At 43.9% G+C, this 26,608-nt stretch overlaps 1 protein-coding gene and 1 pseudogene across 1 annotated transcript in view; both read right to left on the bottom strand.

Moving 5' to 3' along the window:
* The window catches only part of LOC139576063 (disintegrin and metalloproteinase domain-containing protein 10-like), a 94,502-nt gene that overhangs the window by 53,225 nt on the left and 14,669 nt on the right, over positions 1 to 26,608 (bottom strand). Inside the window, exon 2 of the mRNA XM_071401710.1 lies at positions 16,127 to 16,277. Within this exon, the coding sequence (XP_071257811.1) occupies positions 16,127 to 16,277 (151 nt within the window). The remainder of the gene's footprint in view (positions 1 to 16,126; positions 16,278 to 26,608) is intronic.
* LOC139575123 (sideroflexin-1 pseudogene) lies at positions 5,206 to 11,641 on the bottom strand (annotated as a pseudogene).

Below are 26,608 nucleotides of genomic sequence, written 5' to 3'. Positions count from 1 at the left end.
ATATCTCAGTCAGAAGGGAACAGGAAGTGCTTAAAGTTTCATTATGAAGAATCTGAGCAGATACAGCATTTGAATATAGAATAAAAACAAGCGACCCGTCATCTCCTCCATAAAACTGTCTGGCGCTAGCACCACATCTCAAAGTAAATTCTAACACCTCAGCTTTTGTCAGCACTCCAGGAGTATAGAGGTGATGTGACCGGCAAGTCTTTATATAATGGAAATAGTGCTAAAAGTAACGCAAAAATAATTCTGACACCATCTGCCTGTCTTACAGAAAGTGAAAACTAGGTGTATTAGAGACTTCCAAATAGTCCCTAATGAGTTTATACATTATTAAAATACATTCCTACTTCTCCAGAGGAAACAAGTAGACCTAAAAACTGACGGTTCATTCCCTGCTCAGGTAAACAGAAAACTACATTTATGACAATTTCCAGTACCAGACTCCAGAGATTGAGAGGGTTGATCATATAGTTGCACCATGTAAACACCTGTGCTTCTCTCAACACGACAGGCTATTTGCCCCATTCTTTCAAAAGCCCAACAAAAACATTCTCGCTCCAACCATGATACATGTCTCTACTTGCCCAGTGGAGTCTTATCAGCACATTAACTAAAATGGGACTAAGAAGGAAACAGGCACATGACAGTCAAGTCTGATTATAGAGCCCTACTCCATAGGACAGATCTGGGTCACTGCAGTTCATCAACATTGCATCTCTCACATGGTGTCTGATGGCTATCCAAGGCTGTGTTCATGCTATAGGCTACTGGTGATAGATCAAGCTGATAAATCAAATTAGGATCTACTTGGTCTAAATTTCCGGCTGACCGTTATAACGTGGCATACATCCGGCCAATAGCAAAATACTAGGCCATTGGCAGGAATTAGCCTATGTATTTACTTGCATAATCCTCAAAATCAGATTGATCAGGGAAGCGAGAATGATTTTTAAAAATGTATACAGTAAACGGAGCCTAAAGGCATGCTTGTATAAACACAGTAGGAGGACAGCAGATCAACTCCACAGATCAAACCACTGCTGACTACTGTTCACCTTCAAATGTCAGAGTGGGTGTGTCTAATAAAGACTAGTTATAGTCTACTACAATAGAGAAGAACATTAAACACTATGAACAATGAAAAGCGGGATTCATCTAAAAAAACAAAAAACATTTCCCTCATATTTCTCTCCTTGCATTGATCCCCAGCCAGCCAACTACCTCAGGTTGAGCATGGCTGATTTAAAACCAAATAAAATATGCAGCAGTACAGGCAGTGTGTCATTTCAAACCACACATTATTCAGAGCAGTGGAAGGTAAAATACTGCGGTAGAGGGCTGCACTTCCCGACAGGGATCATTGTGACATGGGTCTGCATTTTTCATGATGCAAGCGGGAGCGAGCTTTGGGATGATTTTTTTTTTTTTGTCCCCAGATTATTTGAAAACGGTCGTCTTTCTGCTTTGTATCCGTTAGCCTACCTATTGTATTAAAAGCACCTCTGTTGCATTATTCACACACAATCTCAGAATTCGCTGCTTCCAAGTTCAATAGCCTCTCTCTCCTCTCCTAGATGGCATCCAAGATCAAGCGCCTACAATATTTGGTCTCAATGAAATAGAGTAGACTGCCTATGAATGGGCAGAGAATCATGGGGCAGTTATCTTTCAAAGAGAGATATATGATTAGGCTATAGTTTACTACAGTGTCTGTATATAAATATTGATAATGGAAATAAGTGGAGGGAGCTCAACCAACGTGAGTTGAAGAGCAATAAAAAAAAAACGACTTGAAAAGGAAAGGGCACAATGAGAAAACCATGGTGAGTGAGCGTTGCACCTTTCCGTTTTCAATAAGTATTGATTACCCATTTGTCTCTGCCGGCAAATCGTCACGCTCCTATAAAAAAGGTAGGCTACATCTTCTATGCAAAACGTAGCTCAAGAGAAAGTGCAAGTGTCAGCTATCATCATTCTTGCTGCTTTAAGTTCAGTAGCCATATGTGTGCGATCAGGTGCGCGTGTGGTCTCAATTAGAGTAGGCTGTAGCCTATCCATGGGCGGAGAGGCACGGGGCACTTCTCTTTCCAAGGAAATGAACTTCTGAAATTGAATTAAGCTATAGTTTACTACACTGCCTCAAAATAAATATTGATCACCCATATTGGTCTCGGTCTGAAAATTGCCCGCTCCTAAAAGGTAGGCTATTAAACCTATTATGTTGTGGGTCAATTTGACCCATTTCCACTTTTTCTCCATGAAATTAAATTACTTTTCCTCATTTAGGGTCATGAACCTAACTTCAAAATGTGGACACACTGACGTGTTGTGGAATGTCGTTGTAGATTTTGTATACAAACATGATGTTGTGGGTCATTTTGACCCAGAGGCTTTCATCTATACAGATATTTGCACAGGTCCAAAATAAACAAGTGTCTTTGAGTGGCGCAGCAGTCTAAGGCACTGCATCTCAGTGCTAGAGGTGTCACTACAGACCCTGGTTCGATTCTAGGCTGTATCACAACCGGCCGGTATTGGGAGTCCCATAGGGCGGTGCACAATTGGCCCAGCGTCATCCGGGTTAGGCTCTCATTGTAAATAAGAATTTGTTCCTAACTGACTTGCCTAGTTAAATTTGAAAAAGGACAGTATTTTTGTTTTGACTGGTTCTGGTTGCACTTTTATAGTTATGTTTGGGTGAAAAGGAGACTTCCCAAGCTTCTCCTTCTCCTTCTCAGTGCGAGAGCAGCAGACCTCTGCTTGTTTGTGAGAAAGGAAATATGTTTAACAACTGGTTTTTAAATATAGAGTTTTTGAAATGAAATGTTATTGTATTTCTTCTTTCTGAAAGGTCTGACAAGACAAAATAAAGTTGGGCTGTTTTTACTTGATTCTTTGTCTTGAGTGTGTTTAAACGGTGCGGGTCAATCTGACCCATACCACAATGGATGTCATTTCCCCCCCAGCAAAGCACAAGGGTAAACGTAGCTCAATAGAATGTGCAAGTGTCCGCTCTCTCTCCAACTCTGCTCTCTTCAAACTAAGTCTAGCCTATTGGCTGATATAGCCCAGTAATACTGATAGCCTAACATAATGGAGAATGTGAGAATCTCTGGAAATGTTACTTATTTCGTAGGTTATTTTTGGGCATTTTGATATTGCCTATAGGGCGCAAATTTGCTGGGACCATGGCGGGCAAGCGATCTGCGCCAAATAGCCTACACCTAAAATAACATTGCAGGACTGTGGTTGGGTGGGAGTCGGACAGAAAACCAGTGGGAGGGGGTGGGTACAGGTATGAAAAGCTGCGGGTGCGGGCGGGATGAAGAAATCAGTCCCACCCAGACCTCTATACTGCAGGCCCCACCCTGTGATAAGAGTGGACACCAAACTCACTTCACTGAACAGGCTAATCACTACACTGAAGGATTCCCATAGGGATAATAATAACACCTGCCTCTCAAGCATGGTATAAGTAAAGGCTGTAGGAGCGTACAGTGTGTTTGTTGCATTCCCTCCTCATGCTCCTGCTCTCCAAGCACGCTCTCAAATTCTGAAAGGGCGACCTAGCACCACATGAGCTGCATATGACCCAGTCACTTCCCAGAAGACTGAGTTGTTCTGTTCACTATAGGCTCCTTCCCAACAATCCTAGAGACATTCCATCCGTCAGACATGACTCTCACATGGGCCGCTGCCCTCCAGCCCACACAAAATGAGTCACTTACTGATTACATCACTGAAGTGGCTGTCTATATATCTACAGAGAGGAACACACATTTCTGTGTATCTTTGATTCACTACAACCAATTTGTAATCCACACTGTACTCAAAACAGTTGACAAAGCAAGGTACAGGATAATTTCCTTCCAAATGCAGAAGTGTTTGATTTCATTGGCCATGATGTGTTTACAGACCCGTCACCTTCCCATAATCCCCCTGCAATGCAGCCTCACTAATCCTCCATTATCTGTTCATCACACCCCCCCTCCTTGAGTCTGACATGAGCACTGACATTTGGGGACACAGCCACTGACGCAACACACACCTTGTAATTCCTGTTACGAACACCGACCAAACTGTCACCCTACTTCCCGCTGTGTGTGCCCGTCTGTCCTACGCAATCTCCCTGGCTGGCAGTTCTCCTTTAAAGCTGAAGTGGCGGGCCGTCCACCATGTCACAATGATTGGAGATCAGGCAGGAACACTTGACAGCCCGGTGGGGTCAGCCTCAACATCTAGCCTGAGCCTGTCATCTAATTGTGTGATGATTAGGCTACATGTGGACTGAAATGCCTCAAAACTAGCTTCTCATTGTCTGCCTAGTTTCTGCTATGACTGACTCAGTTGAAGCCAACGGAATCCCTTAGCATCCACCATATACATCTTCTCCCACCTGCCCCTGGTTTTCAGTCAGTCAGTCAACCCTGTGGTGGGCCTCTCCAACCTGCCCTGTCTGTCACAGCAGACCAGGTGAAATATGTGAGGGGACCCTGGATAGGAGAGGTAATTCTTCCTGAGCTACTCAGAGACTTAGCACACTATACAGGATTTTATGTGAGAGTTTGTGTAGAGAGAGTCAGGGTGGGAAGGGCTGAGAGAGGGAGAGAGAAATGAGAGAGAGAGGGAGGGAGAGAGAGAGAGAAAGAGAGAGAGATCTACAGAGCGTGAGAGAGAGAGAAGGAGAGCACCTGTGTATTCACCCAGCAGCCCTCCAGAGATAATCGGAGGTTAGATTTACTGCTTGTTATTCCCTCTGGCACACCCAGACGCTTTCATCCAGAACGATTTAAAGGAGATATTAGGGTTGTGTGTTTTCACCTATTCGGCCCGGGGATTTGAAACAGCAACCTTTCGGTTACTGGCCCAACGCTCTAAGCCACAAGGTCTTGATATGGGGCTGAAACATTAGGCCTAGATCCTGTCCTACACAGGATAAGCTTTCTGGCATATCATCGTCATCAATGCTACTAGGAATGTGCTTACTGAAATCAGTTATGAGTGCCCATGCAGTGTCATTGAATCTAAAAAGGTTTTCTTGGTAACACAAAAAGATTACAAAAAACACACAGGGTTACCCTGTGCACTAAGATGAAATTAGTTGATAAGGTTATCTGGTGGGACAGTGTGTGTGTGTGTGTGTGTGTGTGTGTGTGTAAGTACGCTTCCAATGGCAGTGGAGAGAGTGGGAAGCTGTGCTAGTCAAGTGGGTAATGTTGATTAGGGCACACTGTAGCAAAAACGTTTTGCAATGAAAAACAAAACCCTGGGCCTCCCGAGTGGCGCAGTGGTCTAAGGCACTGTATTGCAGTGCTAGCTGTGCCACTAGAGATCCTGGTTCGAGTCCAGGCTCTGTCGCAGTTGGCCTGCGACCGGGAGACCCATGGGGCAGCGCACAATTGGCCCAGCGTCGTCCGGGTTAGGCCGGCAGGGATGTTCTAGTCCCATCGCACACTAGCGACTCCTGTGGCTGGCCGGGCGCAATGCACGCTGATACTGACGCCAGGTGTACAGTGTTTCCTCTGACACATTGGTGCAGCTGGCTTCCGGGTTAAGCAGGCTTTGTGTCAAGAAGCAGTGCGGCTTGGCTGGGTTGTGTTTCGGAGGACGCACGGCTCTCGACCTTCGCCTGTCCCGAGTCCGTACGGGAGTTGCAGCGATGAGACAAAACTAACTACCAATTGGAGGAAAAAGGGGTAAATAAAACAAATAATATATAAATAACCCTGGTACTGGTAGACCCAAAAAAGGGATTTAATAGCAGGTCAGTCTATATTGTGCTCATAAACCAACTTTTATTTTACTGCCTGTACTAGACTACTTGAGCCAACTGTGGATATCTATCTAGCAGATTAAATTAAACTATTTTCTAATTGCAAGTCATGAATGGTTTCAGTGCACACAGCTCAAAGTGTATGAGCTCAAACACAAGGGAAATAAACACACTTTTGGGAGAAAAATACATCTCTGTGGTCAAATACGAGGGGTGAAATGTATCTAGTTTGGGGTGATTTGAGAAGATTTGTCATTCAGTAACATTCAAAGCAGTCAGTAATTAAACACCCACATCCCAAAACCCCATGGACGATAAACACACTAAAAACTAACCCAAATCAAACCATTGTCCGTTTGTCATAGCAGTGTAAGATAACCGTCTGTCACACTACTATCGCCTTGGCTGTGTCTCACTACTTCAAAGTAGCTTCCTCCCCTTGTCTCCTTTCCTTCATCTACAATGAGAAAAAATTTAATGGTAGTACTGAAACGCACCCCTCACCGTCACCTCTCCCTAATCAAATCCAAAAGCCTAGAACAAATACTGTATAATATTCTCTTTGCCTTTCAGTTGCTCCCACTGAGCTGTAGTAGAGGGGTCCAGCCAGCAGAGGGTGCTGGTCTGTGGTGTGCATGTTATTGTGTGGTCCTAAAGGCCTTTGTTGAAGAAGACGGGAGACGTGTACGGACTGCTCTGTCGTATCCTCTCCTGAAGATCTGGCTCCAGGCTGCTCACTGCCATAGAACTCATATGTGGGAACAGGGCACAGCACAGAGGAGTGGCAAACACCAAGCACAGACCCACCAGTCCCACCTGTACTGAGGCGTTTAGGACTGGGAACCGCTTCATGAAGGGCTTTCTTCCCCAGGTGTTTTCATTACCACAGGGGGCACAGCCATAGCTGGCACAGCCATGCCAATCGTGGACTCCACCACCTGGATGATGCCTGACTTGGCAGCGGTGACGGACTCTCCTAACCAGTTCCCATTGGTCACTGGGATGCCGTATTTCAGCTCCCTCTGCCTCATGAAGGGGATGTTGATACAGTTGACAGCCGCTACAGCAAAGAAGGACCGGCTCATGACGACTGGAAGGTGTTTGGCTAGCGTCCCAGGGCTGTGACTACAGCTCCTGTGCTTGCGCTGACGTATGCGGCAGCCAGCTGATTATTAATGGGCACTATAACAAATCAATATGGCCTCATCATTTGAGCCATTTCCTCATGACTAAACAGACCTTTTTGCCAGGCATCGACCACGGTTCTTTCACAAGGATGAACACGGCAAGCTGGAGAAAATATCTTTAGTATTACTGTAGAGGGTTTTACAGGGAAGCCTTACCTGAACAGCAGTAAGAATTGAAACTACTATGATAGTTGTCAGTGCAATGTTGATGACTCAGTTCACACAGTGATAAAACCTGGGGTGAAATGTTATTAAAAAAAAATATATAAGTGTACATCTCTACATAGTGCAGGATAGTAGCATGAGCTCCAACACCACCACGGTCTCCCTCCACACCATCGTTCCCATGACTCCCAGGTCTCATGGATCACTGGCCTTTAGACAAACTGCACTGATAAAGAGCAGATGCAATTACACTGTTCAGGTTTATCCGTTTGAACTTGGTGTCATCGATGGAGGAGAGGTAGGTGGGATCAGACACCCATAAACCCTAGGAGTGTGTGATCAAACCAGGGATAAGTGCTGGGCCGCTGGGTACCAGAGACCCAATCCAACACACGGCCAGCCTGCCTGCCCTCAGCTGCTGCCAACTGGGATAACCTCAGACTGCAACTCCATAAGAGGGAGGCTCTCAGACTGCTGCAACTCTAATCCAATGTAGCAGTGACAATCCTCCAGGATTTCAGGAGACTGTCAGAGGTCTCACAGGGACCATGGCTGTCTGCACCCTGCAGCCTCCCAGGGATGGGTGAGAGAGAGGGTGGGAGGGAGGGAAGGAGAGACCATGATAGAGTGTGTAGAGGGCATAGTGTAGATATGTAGAAGACAGCGGGGACAAAGCGAGAGAGAGAGAGACATTCAATTGACCCTTGATAATAATCTCTCCACCCCAGTGAAAGTGAGGATCTGAGTTGTGAAAGCTGGTCTTAACCCTCTTGGTGAAACATACGGGAGTTTTCTGCACCGTTATGTGAAACCATTTCCCCTCAATGTTCAGCAGAGCTAGTTTTACAGGTAGTCAAGAAGCACTACAAAGCCTGTCTTGTAGAAACATCAGTAACAACTGTCAACAACAGATGAATGTCATCTAAGTTCATAAACTTTTTGCATGTAGAGCAACACCGGATACTGAAAGCGCTTATTTACAAAGGCTTACCAAATTTGTGCTTTTTCAATCTCTCAAAAGTATAGGCTTACAATTTTGTTGATTAAAGAATAAAAATATTAGCTTGTGATTTATCCTCTTAAAAACAATATTGCTTACATTTACAAACAGCAGGGCTTAACATTAACTTTTTAAGCCACGTGTCCTTCGGACAAGTAGGACATTTTTTTTTTACTTGTCCGAAAGTTTAAGAGAAAAATAAAATATGGTCTGTAACACAATTTTTACATCATTATATGATGCAAGGAACCAATTTACCAAAAACCATGATCATTACCATATAGAATCAGACAAAAATATATTAGGCTAGGATACACTCTGCCTATTGTCTTCTTTCTCAAAATGTCACAAAATACAACACTGCCCCTTTAAGACTCTCCTGGAGGATAGTTGACCACCCTTAAGGCTTCTGCCTGCCTCAGTTTGGCTGGCAGCTAGGCGAACCAAACACGTGTCCTGCATACAACCTTAAAAAAAGACCTTCACTTGAAAAACTAGGGGGGAAAAAGCGTCAATAATACTGTTTGTCCAGTGTGAGACGCCGTAGGCAGTATACACTTCCACAAAATAGTCAGACTTAAATCGAAGATACATTTTTATGTTTTTGCCAAGGAGATCTTAGTCTTGCAATTTTACATCTAAGATGTTTGGTGCAGTATTTCTCAAGTGAATGACAGCATCGTTGAATGACAACAAACACTTAAATTGAAGAATCAATACTGTTGACCAATCAGACGAAGGGGCGTAGACTTCGGCTTGCATCAAGATGTTTGTGTGTGCATGAACAGCCAGAAAAAACCTTGCCGAAGACCAAAACTAACAAACGTCATAATATATTCATGAACTGTTCCGAACGGGAAGCATGCGGACGCCTTCAGTAGCCTATAACATATTGCAACATTACAATTAAATACTTTGTCTTTATAAAATAATTCCCTCATTCAATGAATCAGCGAACAAATGGCTAAGGTAGGCTACTCCAAAGCAAGGTAATTAATTAAGGCATGTTTATCCATAACCTTGAAAGGCTAAAATATTCAGGTTTCTACTGACAATATGTGAGTTTGTTAGAATAGTCTTACTATAATATTTTTTTATGTCGTCAGAATTACATGGCCAATGATGAAGAGGGCAATCCCAGCTCTCCCACGGTGTCAGATTGTATGCAGAATTGGTTTATTAACGCACCCCGTTCATTAATTGCGTGTCCCCCATTTGTGGGAGTGCCAACGCAATACAATTCCCCTCCGATGAGCTCTGCAGAAATTGAGAGAACAGTGCGCAAAACATCGCATCCGGAGGACACTGATCCAATTCTGCTGAGTAATTGTTTGATATTGTGATGTGTGTTTTTACTTGTCAAGCGTTAACATTAAACCCTAAACAGACTCATTTTAAGTGTTTGACTTTGTGTTAATGTTTAAGAGCCACTTTGAGTCTTCCCATCAAATTGTTATCATACCAACACAGAACTTCACTGACTAAATGGTCACAGGGGGTTTCGACCTAGAAACTAAACATCTAGAAAATAAATAAACAAAACGACTGAATACAGAACAACAGATCTTCCTTCCTGCTGCTGGTTCTCAGGAAAGATCTGAACAACTTCCTGATTAGTTCTGAAGTAACAAGGCGCTGGGAGACGGTGTGGGCTGAGAGGACCAGTACTAAGTACCACTAGCTGTGCACTGGAGGTCCACCTGAGAGAGATAAATGCTTGTTCTTGATCAAGCACCAAGCTCTCCTCAACAGTCTGACCTCGCAGAGGGCTCATGGGAGCCATAGAGCATTGTGGGTAGCTGTGGCTGGGGCCGGCGTAGCGCTGCGTTCCATCTCTGCCACTCTCTGTCTAGGTTGCTCTGACATCATTAGTGCTCCATGAAACAAGGGCAGAGAAACTGGTTTTTCAACAGCCAAGGCTATGAAAAACACACAAACAGTACACACACAAACAGTACACGTACACACACCGGCGTCCATGATTAAACAGGGCTGTGTTTCACAGTGGTAGAGGAGGTTTTTATAACCAATAGAGGTGCAGTTAGGGTAGCAGCTGACTGATAAATGATTCAGTGCCTGACTGAGCGTCTGACAGTCATACAGCTGGCCTCTCTGTATTCAGCACAGCCTCAAGCCCACAATCAGACCGCCAGTCAGTGGGACTAACTTTCACACTCCCTTATCTCCTGTCCAAACCCCCGAGACAGACTGGGGAACTGGATGAAGGAAAGACTCCAAACTAACCAGGCATGAGATAATGCATTATCACACAGACAGGTATAGGCCTGAAGACAAACACACAAATGAGAACCCACACCTACAAAACACTACAGGCTATATACGCAGCAGCAGAATCGTCCATACTTCTGGCCAATCCAGTCATGGCAGGCAGTTCACTGCAAGGCCAAACTCACCTTAGAGAGATTGTTTTTTAAATGTATTGATCCGTTATTTTACCAGGTAAGTTGACTGTGAACACATTCTCATTTACAGCAACGATCTGGGGAATAGTTACAGGGGATGAATGAGCCAATTGTAAACTGGGGATTATTAGGTGACCATGATGGTTTGAGGGCCAGATTGGGAATTTAGCTAGGACACCGGGGTTAACACCCCTACTCTTACAATAAGTCCCATGGGATCTTTAATGACCTCAGAGTCAGGACACCCGTTTAACATCCCATCCGAAAGACAGCACCCGACACAGGGCAGTGTCCCCAATCACTGCCCTGGGGCATTGGGATATTTTAGACCAGAGGAAAGAGTGCCTCCTACTGGCCCTCCAACACCACTTCCAGCAGCATCTGGTCTCCCATCCAGGGACTGACCAGGACCAACCCTGCTTAGCTTCAGAAGCAAGCCAGCAGTGGTATGCAGGGTGGTATGCTGAGATTACAGTGGCAGGGTTCATGTTAGTTGACCTGTGGCATGTAGCTTAACATGTTAACCCCAGTCTTGGGTTGGTAGATAGATGAGCAGGACAATCACGCTGAACACACGCTTACTCTCACACAAACAAACGGGCACCCTGGAATAATTCATGTAGGGGGTTCCCCTCTGAACCAGACCACTGGGGTGTACTGTTTGGGAGGTGACGTAAAGGTGTAGGCCTCTCTCTGAACCATGCTGTCCTGTCCCCTTACTAAAAGGAATGCTCTACTGTAGCGTTTTTTTGCTTCAGTTAGCTAGGAACCTTTATTTGATCCCATGTGTCCTAGTGAGGTGAAATCTCTTCTAAGAGAGAAGCCGGTGCCCACTAATTCCCTTAGTCTCTCCCCTGGCACTGAACCCTTGGTGTATACTGTACTGTACCCTGGCATGTGATCCTACACTGTACAAAGCCTCAGAATTGCCCTATCGGGTACCTTGATCTAGCTGCTCATAGTGTTGCAGGGAGAGGAGGGGAGTGGTAGTGATGTGAGTGTGGGCATACAAAACGGCTTTTCTGTGAAGAGCCTCATAATCAGACACCCCTGCCTTGGCTGTGACGGAGGCGGAGTAAGACTGCATGCTCAACACAATACAAAGGTTACACAGGGAGGAGGAAACAGTCAACAGTTCAGTCTTCACTTACAGAAGTCAATATCAGCTGGGCAGTCCGATTCTTAACCCTTCTACCACAAGTCTGCACTCGTTCACACTGGATGTGAAAAGAAACAGACTGGTATAAGTCAATTTAAGTACATTTGGTAGAAACTACCTCCAGCTCGTGCTAGATAGAGAAACATTGGGGGTGGGGTACGGAGGCTGAATGCCGCCCTTGGTGTCGCCCTAGCTCAGACGTTACTCTCTCGTCACATGTTCTCAGTCATAAGGGCGGTGCTCAACGGCTGGAACGGAGATCTGAAAATACCTCAGAACTATCCAATCCAAACATTCAATCATTCCACTACCATTATTGGAATGCCGGTAATTCAGGGAAATGTTAGATGGACTGCCCAAAAAGGGTGAATGAATAAAGACGTGTACTGTTTTACACCATCCTCTCAATCGTTTTTCTTCACAACAGACACTCACCTGGCCTGTTAAACCCCTTGATGTATCACACTACACTCCAGGATGAGACAGAAAACTGGTGAAGACATCCCAGCAGAGAGCAAAGGGCTTGCAGAAAAGACATGGCTGAGGAAAACGTTCACATGAAGTTAACGTTAGCTGTGACTGCCTCCCACACAAGCAGCTCCTGCTGTTTCCATAGGGCTAATAATGTTTTGACGCAGAGTGTAAGCAGTACAGTAGGGGGTATTCTGATCAGTCCCCCACACAAAACCTTCAGAAGACAGTGGTGAAGAAAGGAGGGCTCCTGGGATGGATTATTTTTAGGTCTCACAACACCCTTTCACACACACACACAGCAGGCCACGGAGAAGGAGAGAGAGAGAGAGAAGGAGACAGAGGGTGAAACACCTTTTCTAATAGCTGGGACAGTGACGCAACCACACTGGGATCACACACAATGAGAAAGACTGTGTTTCATTGTGTGTGTGTGTGTGTGTGTGTGTGTGTGTGTGTGTGTGTGTGTGTTTCATTGTGTGTGTGTTTGTGTGTTTCATTGTGTGTGTGTTTCATTGTGTGTGTTTGTGTTGTGTGTGTGTGTGTGTGTGTGTGTGTGTTTCATTGTGTGTGTGTGTGTGTGTGTGTGTGTGTGTGTGTTTCATTGTGTGTGTGTGTGTGTGTGTGTGTGTACACGTATATGGATGTACATTTGCAAGTAGAGTGTGCATGTGTCCCAGTTTGAAAGTGTTGGTTGGTGATAAGCTCGTCCGAGGCACAGCGAAGGGTGGGAGGTGTACAAGACGAGCCGGCTCCAGAAAAGCTGCATGTTCCCCTTCATGTCCAGAGGCACTGGGTAATTATGAACTCTGCTCTACACAGAGAGGCAGTGTTTTGTGACTGCTAACTGACATACTAGCCCATTCCACCCATCTGGTGTAGCTACTGGGAGACAATGTGAACACCTGCAGGGCTATCTCCAGAACAAGCAGTGAATGAAACGGTCCTCTGAAACAGACTGAACCAGGAAGTGACCGCTGCAGCCTGTTCTCACCATCCCTGGGAGACCACAAACCTGCTAGCTGGAAATACAAATAGCAGAAACTCTAAGCTGTGTTATCACTAGAGGTCGACCGATTAAATATAAATATATTTGTAATAATGACAATTACAACAATACTGAATGAACACTGATTTTAACTTAATATAATTCATAAATAAAATATATTTAATCTCAAATTAATAATGAAACATGCTCAATTTGGTTTAAATATTTGCAAAAACAGTGTTGGAGAAAAGTAAAAGTGCAATATGTGCCATGTAAAAAAGCTAACGTTTAAGTTCCTTGCTCAGAACATATGAAAGCTGGTGTTTCAATATTCCCAGTTCTTCAATATTCCCAGTTAAGAAGTTTTAGGTTGTAGTTATTATGATGCGTCGACTATTTCTCTCTATACCATTTGTATTTCATATACCTTTGACTATTGGATGTTCTAATAGGCACTTTAGTATTGCCAGCCTAATCTCAGGAGTTGATAAACAGCGCTGGGCTTCAAGGATTGCTAAGAGCTGCTGGCAAACGCAGTAAAGTTTGAATGAATGCTTACGTGCCTGCTGCTGCCTACCACCACTCAGTCAGACTGCTACATCAAATCATAGACTTAATTATAATAAACACAGAAATACAAGCCTTTGGTCATTAATATGGTCAAATCCGGAAACTCATTTAGAAAACAAAAAGGTTTATTCTTTCAGTGAAATACGGAACCGTTCCATATTTGATGGAATGGGTGGCAACCCTAAGTCTAAATATTGCTGTTACACTGCACAACCTTCAAATGTTATGTCATAATTATGTAAAATTCTGGCAAATTAATTACGGTCTTCAAACAGTTCGCAACGAGCCAGGCGGCCCAAACTGTTGCATATACACTGACTCTGCGTGCAATGAACAGAAGTGACACAAATTCCCTTGTTAATATTGCCTGCTAACATGAATTTCTTTTAACTAAATATGCAGGTTTAAAAATATATACTTCCGTGTATTGATTTTAAGAAAGGCATTGATGTTTATGGTTAGGTACATTCGTAAAACGATTGTGCTTTTGTTAAATCATCACCCGTTTGGCGAAGTAGGCTGTGATTCGATGATAAATTAACAGGCACCGCGTTGATTATATGCAACGCAGGGCAAGCTAGTTAACCTACTAATATCAACCATGTGTAGTTAACTAGTGAATATGTTAAGATTGATTGTTTTTATTATAAGATAAGTTTAATGCTAGCTAGCAACTTAGCATTGCTCCTTGCTGCACTCACGTAACAGGTGGTCAGCCTGCCACGCAGTTTCCTCGTGGAATGCAATGTAATCGGCCATAATCGGCATCCAAAAATGCCGATTACCGACTGTTATGAAAACTTGAAAATTGGCCCTAATTAATCGTCCATGTCGATTAAAATCGGTCGACCTCTAGTGATCACCCAAAGTAAATGTTTCCAAAACATAAAATGGTGCCATTATGAAAGAGAAACTAGGGTCTACTTGAACAAAATAGGAGTGACGTGATTTAAGCCGGGGGATGGGTTAAAACTGACATGAATATCATCATTTGACAGTTAAGTGACATGCACATGATGTTGTACATGCACAAAAACCATATCTTCTAAAGAAACATGGTAGCCTAAGTGACAAGAGTCCTCTGCTCAGTAACTTTGGGATTAGAAGGTAGGTAACACTATAGCAGAGATAGTTTCTTTAAACAACTCTTTAACAGATAGGTCTAGCTGTATTGCAGCTCCCAAAAGAACCTCTACTCTACAGTCTGCTCTGCCTGCCTCCGCCTGAGGTGCTGCTGGTGTCTGTTACACAAGAGGACGATACCCCCTTCCCTTCAATGGGAGTGAATCCACACAAAGGTCAGGACTCCGCTCCCGTGACAAAGGGGAGAGAAGGAGGACAGAACTGGCAGAATAAATACAGTCCTGTACTGACGGTTTGTGTACTGTCAGAGGAGGACAGAGAGGATTATGCCCTGTTGGGAGGGTGAAGGTCATCTTAGTTAAGAGACAGTCTTACTGATTTTGGGACTGGCAGTCCATGTTACCACCTATCTACCATCTGAAATAGAAACAGCAGATTATGTAAGTGTTTCCCCCATTCCCCAAACAAAGCATTTTGGATTAACCAAAAACCAGACAGCAGCTCTTCTCTTAGCTGTATGCACATCTTTTCTATCTCTTCATATTAACCTCTAGGTTTGTGTTTTGCCGAGATGTGATTTGGAAAAACTCCTTGGTGATCATATCAGTCAAGGACAGAGATAGCTGGAGACTACAATCGTCTGGATTTAATAACCCAATAACCATCAACTCATCCCACATACAGACAGGCACAGAGTCAGCCTAGGACAGAATACTAAACGTTTGGTAGGAATAGGTGGGGGCCTGTGAGAAGTAGTAGCTTGCTGCAGGCTGATATAACACTTTAGGCCTGGTTACCAGAGAACACCCTCTGTCTTCCAGTAGGCTATCCCTGCACCACGCTGGTGTACAATGCCAAGCCAGACTACCACACTGCTCTCAATGTCCCAGCCAGTGTGGGAAATACAATGTTTTCTCACAAGATTCCAGCGGTCAGGATGTTAAGATATTCCTGTAATCCAAAACCCCACACAGAGACTTCCTTGGGCGATTCCTCCTTTGAAAAAAGCTTTTGCTCATGCAGGAAAACACGTCACAGGTCAGTTATTTACTACGAGCATCGACAGGTTTGTTGAGTTGGGAGTGACGCTCGACTTACCTGGAAAGCAGAAGCCAGATCTGTTCCTATTCTATCCAACTCCTCTGACTGACATTGTCATGTCATTCAATAATTGGTCAATTAATGGCATGACAACAAAAAAATCTGATGAGTTGGCTAAAGCACTACAGATTTGGCAACCAGGCTAACGCTAGATCTCTTATGAACTTTTAATGTACAGTAGACTAAAGAGTGTGACGTACCTTCCATGTGCGTGGAAGTCAAGCTGCAGGACCTTGTCCTCGTGGGAGACGGCCCTCTTGGCTCTCTGGTGGTTGCTGTGCAGGGCCTCGGTGTCGTAGGACAGGCCCTCATAGTGGCGGATGTACTTGTTCAGAGGGTTTCCATACTGACCTGCAGGAACCGAGGTGTTAAAAAGTCAAAACATCTCATTCCTGATCGGCATGGGGTGCAGTGACAAAACTTCAGAACAGCACTACCTCAAAACGTCTAAGGAATTATTTTTAACCCGAGACCATGACACATAATCCCTCATTATGAAAGCTTTAGCCTTCCCTAGATTCACAAGTATGTTATGAATAATACAACAGCAGGCTGTGTGAATTTCTCTCATTCTCACCATTGATTTAGACTTACTGTGTGTGTGTGTGTGTGTGTGTGTGTGTGTGTGTGTGTGTGTGTGTGTGTGTGTGTGTGTGTGTGTGTGTGTGTGTGTGTGTTTTCCATTTCATCCTTCCTTGGACAAAGATGTTACTTCCTCAAGCACTATTTTTGGAACTAAGAACAGTTGCACTTTTGAAGGACAACTGCGCCAACAAGATAGTACAAAACTATAGAGGCCCAATGGTTATTTTCAGCTTAATATTTGCTATATTCACTTTTCCCTTCCCATCTAAAACTGCTGCAGCAATGGTAAAAACAATCAATTGAAACAATTGGTTACCGCAAACACATTTTGAATGCATTCTTTGAGTGTGTGTTAGATATTTATAGTGTTGAAATGCTGGGGGGGGCAAAAACACCTTCCACAAGTTGAGTAGATGATAAGCACAAGACTGCAGTGTGCTGCAATGATATCCCCACTCCCCTTCCCATCATAGGGACCTAGAGTGATTCCCATCAAGAGCAGCTAGCTACACACCCTTTACTCTGCCTCCTGCTGACTCAGACCACTTTATTATCTGACACAAACACCATTCTCATCATTTCCAGCTCCTAGCAGGGGTTCCAGGCATCTCTACACTGATGTGATCCAATTCCCAGCCTCATCTTCCCTCCCCCTGCTCTCAGAAACACATTACAGCAGAGAAACTCCGCCAACACAGAAAAATGGCCATTTGTCAAACTTCAGAGAATATTTTTTGTTTCCCTCTAAATTTCGTGTGATATTTTTTTTTTTAAATACATTTTAAATCACCAGAGCATTTTAATTTGATGTACTGGGGGGGAAAGCAAAAAAATATAATAGGCTAATTCATACGTTCGCTTTACACGACACCAACTCCATCATCAAGTTTGCTGACAATCAGGCCGTCGATGCCCCCTTGTGTGGCCGTCATGCCCCTAACCCTAGCTGCAAAAGTGACCGTTGTGCCTTTGGGCTGAATATAATGATTATAAATTCCCTTCTTCCGGCTGCTAATCACCGTGCTCCGAAGCACCTCTCACTCACATGGCTCGCTCAGATATCTAAATTCTTATTAACCAATGAACGTCACGTGATCGGGTCCTTCTCTCAGGCATTGCAACTCCAAAGTACGCTACCTAGTGAAGACACACAATAGGCATGCTACTGCGCGCGTCCCTCTTATCAAATTCCGAGGCGCATATTGAAGATGTTAGAAGAACTGTCCACATTTACCGTTCGTCAGCCAACAAGAATGAATTAAGAACAGCAAAATCACTAGCCTATGTCAATCTACTATCCCCCATGGGTAGAAAAGTTCACCTATTCTATTGGTCAGCTTGTCCTGTGCAATAAATAAGTATTCCAAAACGTACTCTGGGACGCGATAGAGCCCAATTTAATACAACCATTATACATCAAAAAAACATTTAAAAGAAATTAGGCTGATGCAACAGGTCAGAATGTATAGATTAAAAATGTTGATACGCTAATAGTTTATTTCTTCACATTCATTATAAGCGCAGCAAGTCACACATGGCAGTAGGCTATTGGCGCAAATTTTCCAAAATGCAATTAGAGGGAAAACACCGTTCTCAAAGTGCAAATGCTAGCGGTTTCACATGACAGAAATGAAAATATGAATTTAGAAAGAGGTAAGATCTAAAGACACAACAAGCATGGTTTGTTAATATGACTAGGATTGTGACTTTGGCTGCTGGACAAGGAAAGAAAGTTGAAAACATGCGAAACAGGTTTCAATTGCATGAGGACGTGTTAAACGAAACCCCGTAGCATCCCTATGGTCAGAACACAGTAAGACATGCTTCATAAAATGAAAAAAATAAAACTTCCAGATTTTAAACAATTAAGTTTATGGTAAAATAGTTACAAAATGTTGACTGCATCCAATTAGATTGCAAGGTAGGTGATGTTGCAGTGTGCAACAAGCACTGGCACTTCTCTCCTATCTGAAGGAACAGTGCCTGAAGTATGTCAGAATCAAGCCAATAGCTATTAATGATCCTATATTATATTTGCCAAACATGACTGGCGTTAAGCACACACACAATTAAAAGTCATTAAAGTTTAGCTACATTTTCAGGGGCCTCCCTTATGTCAGCATTGGTCTGGACATGACAGCCTATGTGCATTGGCTACAGCCTATCACCTACACTTTAACATGTAGGCGTGAGCGTGTTATCCATTTCATCCTTCCTTGGAAAAAGATGTTACTTCCTCAAGCACTGTTTTTGGGACTAAGAATATCTTCACTTGTGAAGGACACCCACATACTAGAGACCCAATGGTTATTTTCAGCTAAATATTTGCTATATATTCACTTTTCCCTTCCCATCTAAAACTGCTGCAGCAATAGTAAAAACACGCAATTGAAACAATTGGCTACCGCAAACACATTTTGAATGCATTCTTTGAGTGTGTGTTAGATATTTACAGTATTGAAATGCTGGAGGGGGAAAAAAACACCTTCCACAAGTTCAGTAGATGATAAGCACAAGACTGCAGTGTGCTGCAATGATATCCCCACTCCCCTTCCCATCATAGGGACCTAGAGTGATTCCCATCAAGAGCAGCTAGCTACACACCCTTTACTCTGCCTCCTGCTGACTCAGACCACTTTATTATCTGACAAACACCATTGTCATCATTTCCAGCTCCTAGCAGGGGTTCCAGGCATCAGAAAGTTCCTGACCCTTTGCAACCCTATTACTACATCGCACCCATGTGACCTACTTGTTGTGTATGTACTGACATGTATGGGTATCTGATAATGCGCACACACACACTGCATGTTAATGTTCTTAGAAATGTATGTCAATTGTGAAGTCTTTTGTAACTTATTTTTCATTATATGTCGGTCCCCAGTAAGACTAGCTGTCACCATTGGCATCGGCTAATGGGGATCCTAATAAATCAAATCAAGTTACTAATCTAGGCAGCCTAGTGGTTAGAACATTGGGCCAGTAACCGAAAGTAATCGAATCCCCGAGCTGACAAGGTAAAAATATGTTGTTCCTCCCACTGTTCTCTGGTAGGCTGTCATTGTAAATAAGAATATGTTCTTAACTGACTTGCCTAGTTAAGGTTATATATATATATATATTTTTTTTTTTATCTATGCTTAACCACCTTTGAGGGTTCACACTCATTACCAATTCTCAGGCTGACTTTCTCTAGTCTGTTTCCCACAGTTCAAATTACAGCTGTCTTCTACAGTACATAGAAGAAGAAAAAAAAGGTTTAGTTTTTATTTATAAAATGTATAATTTATTTATAACAAATGGCTAAAACCATGTGCATTTTGTTTACTATCTACCGGGAAAATCACAAGGATTTTATGCAGTCAGTTTCACACAGGGAAATGCGGATGAATGTCTTGCTCGAGCTGTGTATGCAACTGGTTCACCTCTGCTCACAGGCAATGTGTATTGGAAGAGATTTCTGAATGTTCTTCGCCCAGCATACACCCCTCCAACCAGACATGCTTTATCTACTCATTTGCTGGATGCAGAGTTCAACAGAGTTCAAGTGAAGATCAAGCAAATCATAGAAAGCAGACTGTATTGCAAACATCTCTGATGGGTGGTCGAATGTTCGTGGGCAAGGAATAATTAACTACATAATCTCCACCCCTCAACCAGTATTCTACAAAAGCACAGACACAAGGGACAACAGACACACCAGTCTCTACATTTCAGATGAGCTGAAGGCAGTCGTCAATGACCTTGTACCAAAGACGGTATTTTCACTGGTGACAGACAATGCTGCGAACATGAAGGCTGCTTCGTCTAAAGTGGAGGCATCCTACCCTCACATCACACCCATTGGATGTGCTGCTCATGCATTGAATCTGCTCCTCAAGGACATCACGGTACTGAAAACAATGGATACACTCTACAGGCGAGCCAAGGAAATGGTTAGGTATGTGAAGGGTCATCAAGTTATAGCAGCAACGTGAGAAGAATAAGAGCACCACATTGAAGCTACCCAGCAACACCTGTGGGGTGGTGATGTCATCATGTTCGACAGTCTCCTGGAGGGGAAGAAGTCTCCAAGAAATGGCCATATCACAGTCTGCCGCTATGGACAGCCCAATGAAGAGGATCCTATCCTCCTGGATGTATTTTGGGAGAGCGTGGTAAGCAGACTGAAACTTATAGCACTAGCCGTTGCACGGATTGAGAGAGACAATGCATCCTGTCTGCTGTTCAGACTCTGCATGCAGATGAGAGAAGAAATCCGTACTGCCCTGCACACTTTACTGTTGCTCCAAGCAGAGGAAACTGCAGTTCTGAAATGCATCAAAAAGCGTGAAGACTTCTGCCTGAAGGCCATACACGCCGCAGCGTACATGTTGGACCCCAAGTATGCTGGCAAGAGCATCCTGTCTGGTGCAGAAATCAACAAGGCCTATGACGTCATCACTACCGTGTCTCGCCACCGTGGCCTGGATGAGGGCAAGGTTCTTGGCAGCCTGGCGAAGTACACTTCCAAGCAAGGGCTTTGGGATGGAGATGCAATATGGCAGTCGTGCCAACATATCTCATCAGCCACCTAGTGGAAGGGACTTTGTGGAGCTGAGGCTCCTTCCCCTGTTACCGCCATCATCCTCTAAATCCCACCAACATTAGCCGCCTCAGAGCGCAACTGGTCCTTGTTTGGGAACACACATACCAAAGCACGCAACAGGATGAACAATACAAGGGTTGAAAAATTGGTGGACATCCAGGCAAATTTGAGGCTTTTTGAGCCTGACGACAAGCTGTCCTGAACAAGGCTGGAAAGTGACAGGGAAGATGAGGCCTCAGTCTGATGTTCAAGAGGTGGACATTGAGGAGGTCCAGGGAGAAGACATGCAAGACAACCAAAGGTTTAGTTTCTAGACTATCATTTTACAGATGTATGTTGAAAACGTTTTTGGGAGATGCGATGGATCATTGGGGATTGTTCAATATTCCCTTTATTTTGTTGTTCAGTGAAATCATCCCATGTGAAGAGTCAACTCATTTAATTAAAGTTCAATTCGTAAGTAAATTGTTTTTATTTCTATTGGAAGGATTTAATAATTTGCAATTATGTTTATGTCTCCATATGATATGGTAAATATATCCACTGCAAAAAAATTGAAATGGTATTAATATTAATTTGCATATATTTCCATGGAAAGTTCCCACTGAATATTCCCAAAATGTGCAACCTTACCTGTGTTACACCACAATTTACATGTTTGGCATTAAAGAAAATCCTCTGAGTTCTATAAGATAGCTCTGAATCCACGATATGGCAGAGGTTGAAAAGCCATAACACAAGTTCTCAACAACAGGTTATGGTCAATCATAGCAAAGGCTGCACTGAAATCTAACAGTACAGCTCCCACAAAGACATCAGGGATTGTAACATACTCTGTTTCAAAGAAACATGGCTCTCAGGATATGCTGTCAGTCGGTACAGCCACCGGGATTCTTTGTGCGTCGCGCCGACAGAAATAATTTCCCCGGTAAGAAGAAAGGCGGGGGTGTATGTTACATGATTAACGACTCATGGTGTAATTGTAACAACATACAGGAAGTCAAGCCCTTTTGTTCACCTGACCTAGAATTCCTCACAATCAAATGCAGACCTAATTATCTCCCAAGAGAATTCTCGCCGGTTATTGTCACAGCCATGTGTAGATCCCCCCTCAAGCCGATACCACAACGGCCATTTTCTCCATTTTACTCCTCCTTTCCTATAGGCACAAACTCAAACAGGATGTAACCGTGATAAGGACTACTCAACGCTGATCTGACTAATCGGAATCCACGCTTCAAGATTGTTTTGATCGCGTAGACTGGGACATGTTCCGGGTAGCCTCAGAGAATAATATTGACTTATAAACTCACTCACTGAATAATCAGTACATAAGGAAGTGCATAGGAGATGTTGTACCCACTGTGACTATTAAAACATACCCTAGCCAGAAACCATGTATAGATGGCGGCATACGCGCAAAACTGAACGCGTGAACCACTGCATTCAACCATGGAAAGGTGACTGGGAATATGGCCGAACACAAACAGTGTAGTTATTCCCTCCGCAAGGCAATTAAACAAGCGAAATGTCAGTATAGAGACAAAGTGGAGTCACAATTCAACGGCTCAGACAATACACGTACGTGGTAGGGTCTACAGACAATCACATACTACAAAAAGAAAACCAGCCACGTCACGGACACAGACGTCTTGCTTCCAGACAAACTAAAACACAATCTTTGCCCGCTTTGAGGATAATACAGTGTCACCGACACGGCCCGCTACCAAGGACTGTGGGCTCTCCTTCTCCGTGGCCGACGTGAGTAAGACATTTAAAAGTGTTAACCCTCGCAAGGCTGCCGGCCCAGAGAGCATCCCTAGCTGCGTCCTCAGAGCATGCTCAGACCAGCTGGCTGGTGTGGTTACGGACATATTCAATCTCTCCCTATCCCAGACTGCTGTCCCCACATGCTTCAAGAAGGCCACCATTGTTCCTGTACACAAGGCGGCAAAATTAACTGATCTAAATGACTATTGCCCGTAGGACTCACAACTGTCACAAATGCTTTGAGAGACTAGTCAAGGATCATGTCACCTCCACCTTACCTGTCACCCTAGACCCACTTCAATTTGCATACCGCCCCCAATAGGTTCACAGACGATGCAATCGCCATCACATGGCCCTATCCCATCTGGACAAAGGAATACCTATGTAAGAATGCTACTGTTCATTGACTACAGCTCAGCATTCAACACCATAATACCCTCCAAGCTCATCATTAAGCCCTGGGTCTCAACCACGCCCTGTGCAATTGGGTCCTAGACTTCCTGGCGGGCAGCCCCCAGGTGTTGAAGGTAGGAAACAACATCTCCACTTCGCTGACCCTCAACACTGGGTCCCCACAAGGGTGCATGCTCAGCCCCCCCCTGTACTCCCTGTTCACCCATGACTGCGTGGCCATGCACGCCTCCAACTCAATCAAGTTTGCAGACGACACAACAGTAGTAGGCTTGATTACCAACAACAACGAGACAGCCTATAGGGAGGTGGTGAGGGAACTCGATTGTGTGGTGTCAGGAAAACAACCTCACACTCAACATCAACAAAACAAACTTGTTCTCAACTGGGCTACCTGGTTAAATAAAGGTGGGGAAAAAAATAAAAAGAGATGACCGTGGACTTCAGGAAACAGCAGAGGGAGCACCCCTCTATCCACATCGATGGGACAGTAGTGGAGAAGGTGGAAAGTTTTAAGTTCCTCTGCGTACACATCACTGACAACCTGAAATGGTCCCCCACACAGACAGTGTGGTGAAGAAGGCGCAACAGCGCCTCTTCAACCTCAGGAGGCTGAAGAAATTTGGCACGTCACCAAAAACACTCAAACTTTTACAGAAGCACAATTGAGAGCATCCTGTCGGGCTGTATCACCACCTGGTACGTCACCTGCGCCGCCCACAAACGCAGGGCTCTCCAGAGTGTGGTGCGGTCTGCACAACAGATCACCTGGGGCAAACTACCTGCCCTACAGGACACCTACAGCACCCGATGTCACAGGAAGGCCAAAAAGATCACCAAGGACAACCACCCGAGCCACTACCTGTTCACCCCGCTTCCATCCAGAAGGCGAGGTCAGTACAGGTGCATCAAAGCTGGGACCGAGAGACAGAAGCTGTTTTTCAATCTCAAAGCCATCAGACTGTTAAACAGCCATCACTAACACAGTGGTTGCTGCCTACATACAGATTTCAAATCATTGGCCACTTTAACAAATTGATCACTAGTCACTTTAATAATGCCACTAATGTTTACATATCTTGCATTATTCATCTCATATGTATATACTGTATTTCATACAATCTATTGCATCTTGCCTATGCCGCTTGGTCATTGCTCATCCGTACATGTATATGTATATATTCTTTATTCCATTCCTATACTTAGATGTGTGTATTAGGTAGTTGCTAGATTACTTGGTTAGATATTACTTCACTGTTGGAACTAGAAGCACAAGCACTTTGCTACACTCGCAATAACATCTGCTAACCATATGTATGTGACCAATAAAATTTGATTTGACAAACTTATCAATTTATTTCCACCAATCATTTGTGTCAGTGCAGTACATGTTGAGTGGTCTTCTCTATAAGCATGCTGAAAGTCAGTCACGACTAAGACATGAAAAAGGCTTACATACTTTTCAATAAAGCTGAGGAGTACCACCATTACTAACCGACTGTTATCAAAACCCGGTCTTCAGTACACCACACTCCAGAGTACGGCTGACCCAATTTAGTCGACTGCTGTAAAAAAGGCTTTTAAAAAAAATGACTGGTACACATTTATTTTGTTTACATTGTTCCAAACATTCACAGAAATTCTAGTCATCTATACAGCACCTGTTTGGCACATATATGCACGTAGCACTTGCTCCTTACCTTCTTTTTCTTGATCTCCAGTATTTTCAACAACTAGTCACATTTATTCCACACATCTGACTTCTCCTTTACCTCCTGAGCAACCAGTAAACATGGCCCATTTCAAGTTAATTTGTCACAGGTTTTTTTAAAGTCGAGGACAGCCCTACTCCAGAGTGAACCATACCATTAGACCAAAAAGCCATCTTCCACTCTGAGCTAAGGGAGTTTACTTTCTAGATTGTCAAGGTTGCTCATAAGGCATGGCAAAGACTTGGTGCACTCCAACAGTTGTACTACCTATGTGTATGTTTAGCCTATAGGCATATAGCCTAGATCAGAAGCTAGATGTTTCCAGTTCTTTAGAATTCTCCTTACAGTGATTGTGGTTGAAATGAATGAGGAATACTCCTTCACAGTTTGCGCAAAGCAAACCTGCACAGAGTAAAGAAAGGAGAAATCACTAAAAACGTTGTAGTCATCAGCAGCGTTAGATGGAGTTTTCTCCCGGAGGCAGCAGCGGCGCAGCCCCCGCTTCCACCTGCTCGGCTGTGATAAAACTCTCCACTTAACTAGTTCTGGCTAGGGGATAAACGCTGCTCATTAAGAGTGGGACACTGACAAGCATCGCAATTCCACACGAGGCTACTCTCTCTCTCCTGGGCGTCTGTCACCCTGTTACATTACAGGAGAGTGAGGGGACATTGATGTAGAAACAGGACGCTTTTAAAGAGCTTTTAGATGCAACAGTCACTTTTTTAGCAATCAGCACGGGATGGAAGCAGCCATCACTTATTCATTCAGTTCTTTTTCAGGTTAAAATTAAAGCTAGTCCCATAGGAACAGCACACTGGCTCCTGCTCAGATGTAGCTCAGCTGTTGGCTGACTGATGCTATGCTGGCTGGTTGCAGTGTTAGAGCCTTATTGAGACTGTCTACTATACTGGCTGATGCTAGCTGAGAATATTCCTCTGCCCAGACAGCTTGGCAACACTGGGCAAATGGTCAAACTGCTCCTCTCACTAGTCAGTCCGGACAGTAGGGCTAGACTGTGTGTGTCCAGTCTGGTGTCTCCAGAGCTGCCCATTGGTGGGAACATGATCCCACTTCATTCACACTGAGGGGCTCCTTAGGATCCTGCCGAAGTGGAAAATACAGCCTCTTCCCTGACAGCTGTGTACTATTAGAGCTGAGAGCGTTTAAACATTTGAAAAGGGCTCATGAAATGAGGGAGGAACAAATTTATAAAATAAATCACATCTGCTAGACGAACACAAAAACACTTTTTTTAAGTGCACAACAGTGTGGCAAAGGAACAATGCTTTTCTATGAAGGGAGAGCATTGACAGCAGACCATTCCATCTGGGGAGAATAATACTTCATCCATATTTGATTTTCCTCTTACCTCCAGAATGCGTCTGTAGACTAGAAGTAAATCTGAGGAGATTAGATGAATAAACAGCTGGGGGGAAAAAAGCGTATCCTTAAAAAGGAGGGATATGTCAAAAAAATACAAAAAAAGTAAGCTGTTGCCACTTTTGTGAAAAAACAAATGCTTAACGTTAAAACAAGAGGTTGGTGAGAGCCGAGGCAGGTATGAATGTCTCCCAGACAGTCCCAGGCCTAGTAAATGAGCAAATCAACCCAGT

The sequence above is a fragment of the Salvelinus alpinus genome, chromosome 5 (assembly GCF_045679555.1).
Source record: "Salvelinus alpinus chromosome 5, SLU_Salpinus.1, whole genome shotgun sequence".
In the NCBI taxonomy this organism is placed as follows: Eukaryota; Metazoa; Chordata; class Actinopteri; order Salmoniformes; family Salmonidae; genus Salvelinus; species Salvelinus alpinus.
Note: the sequence above shows the minus strand (reverse complement) of the source record. Positions and strands in the feature narration are given on the sequence as shown.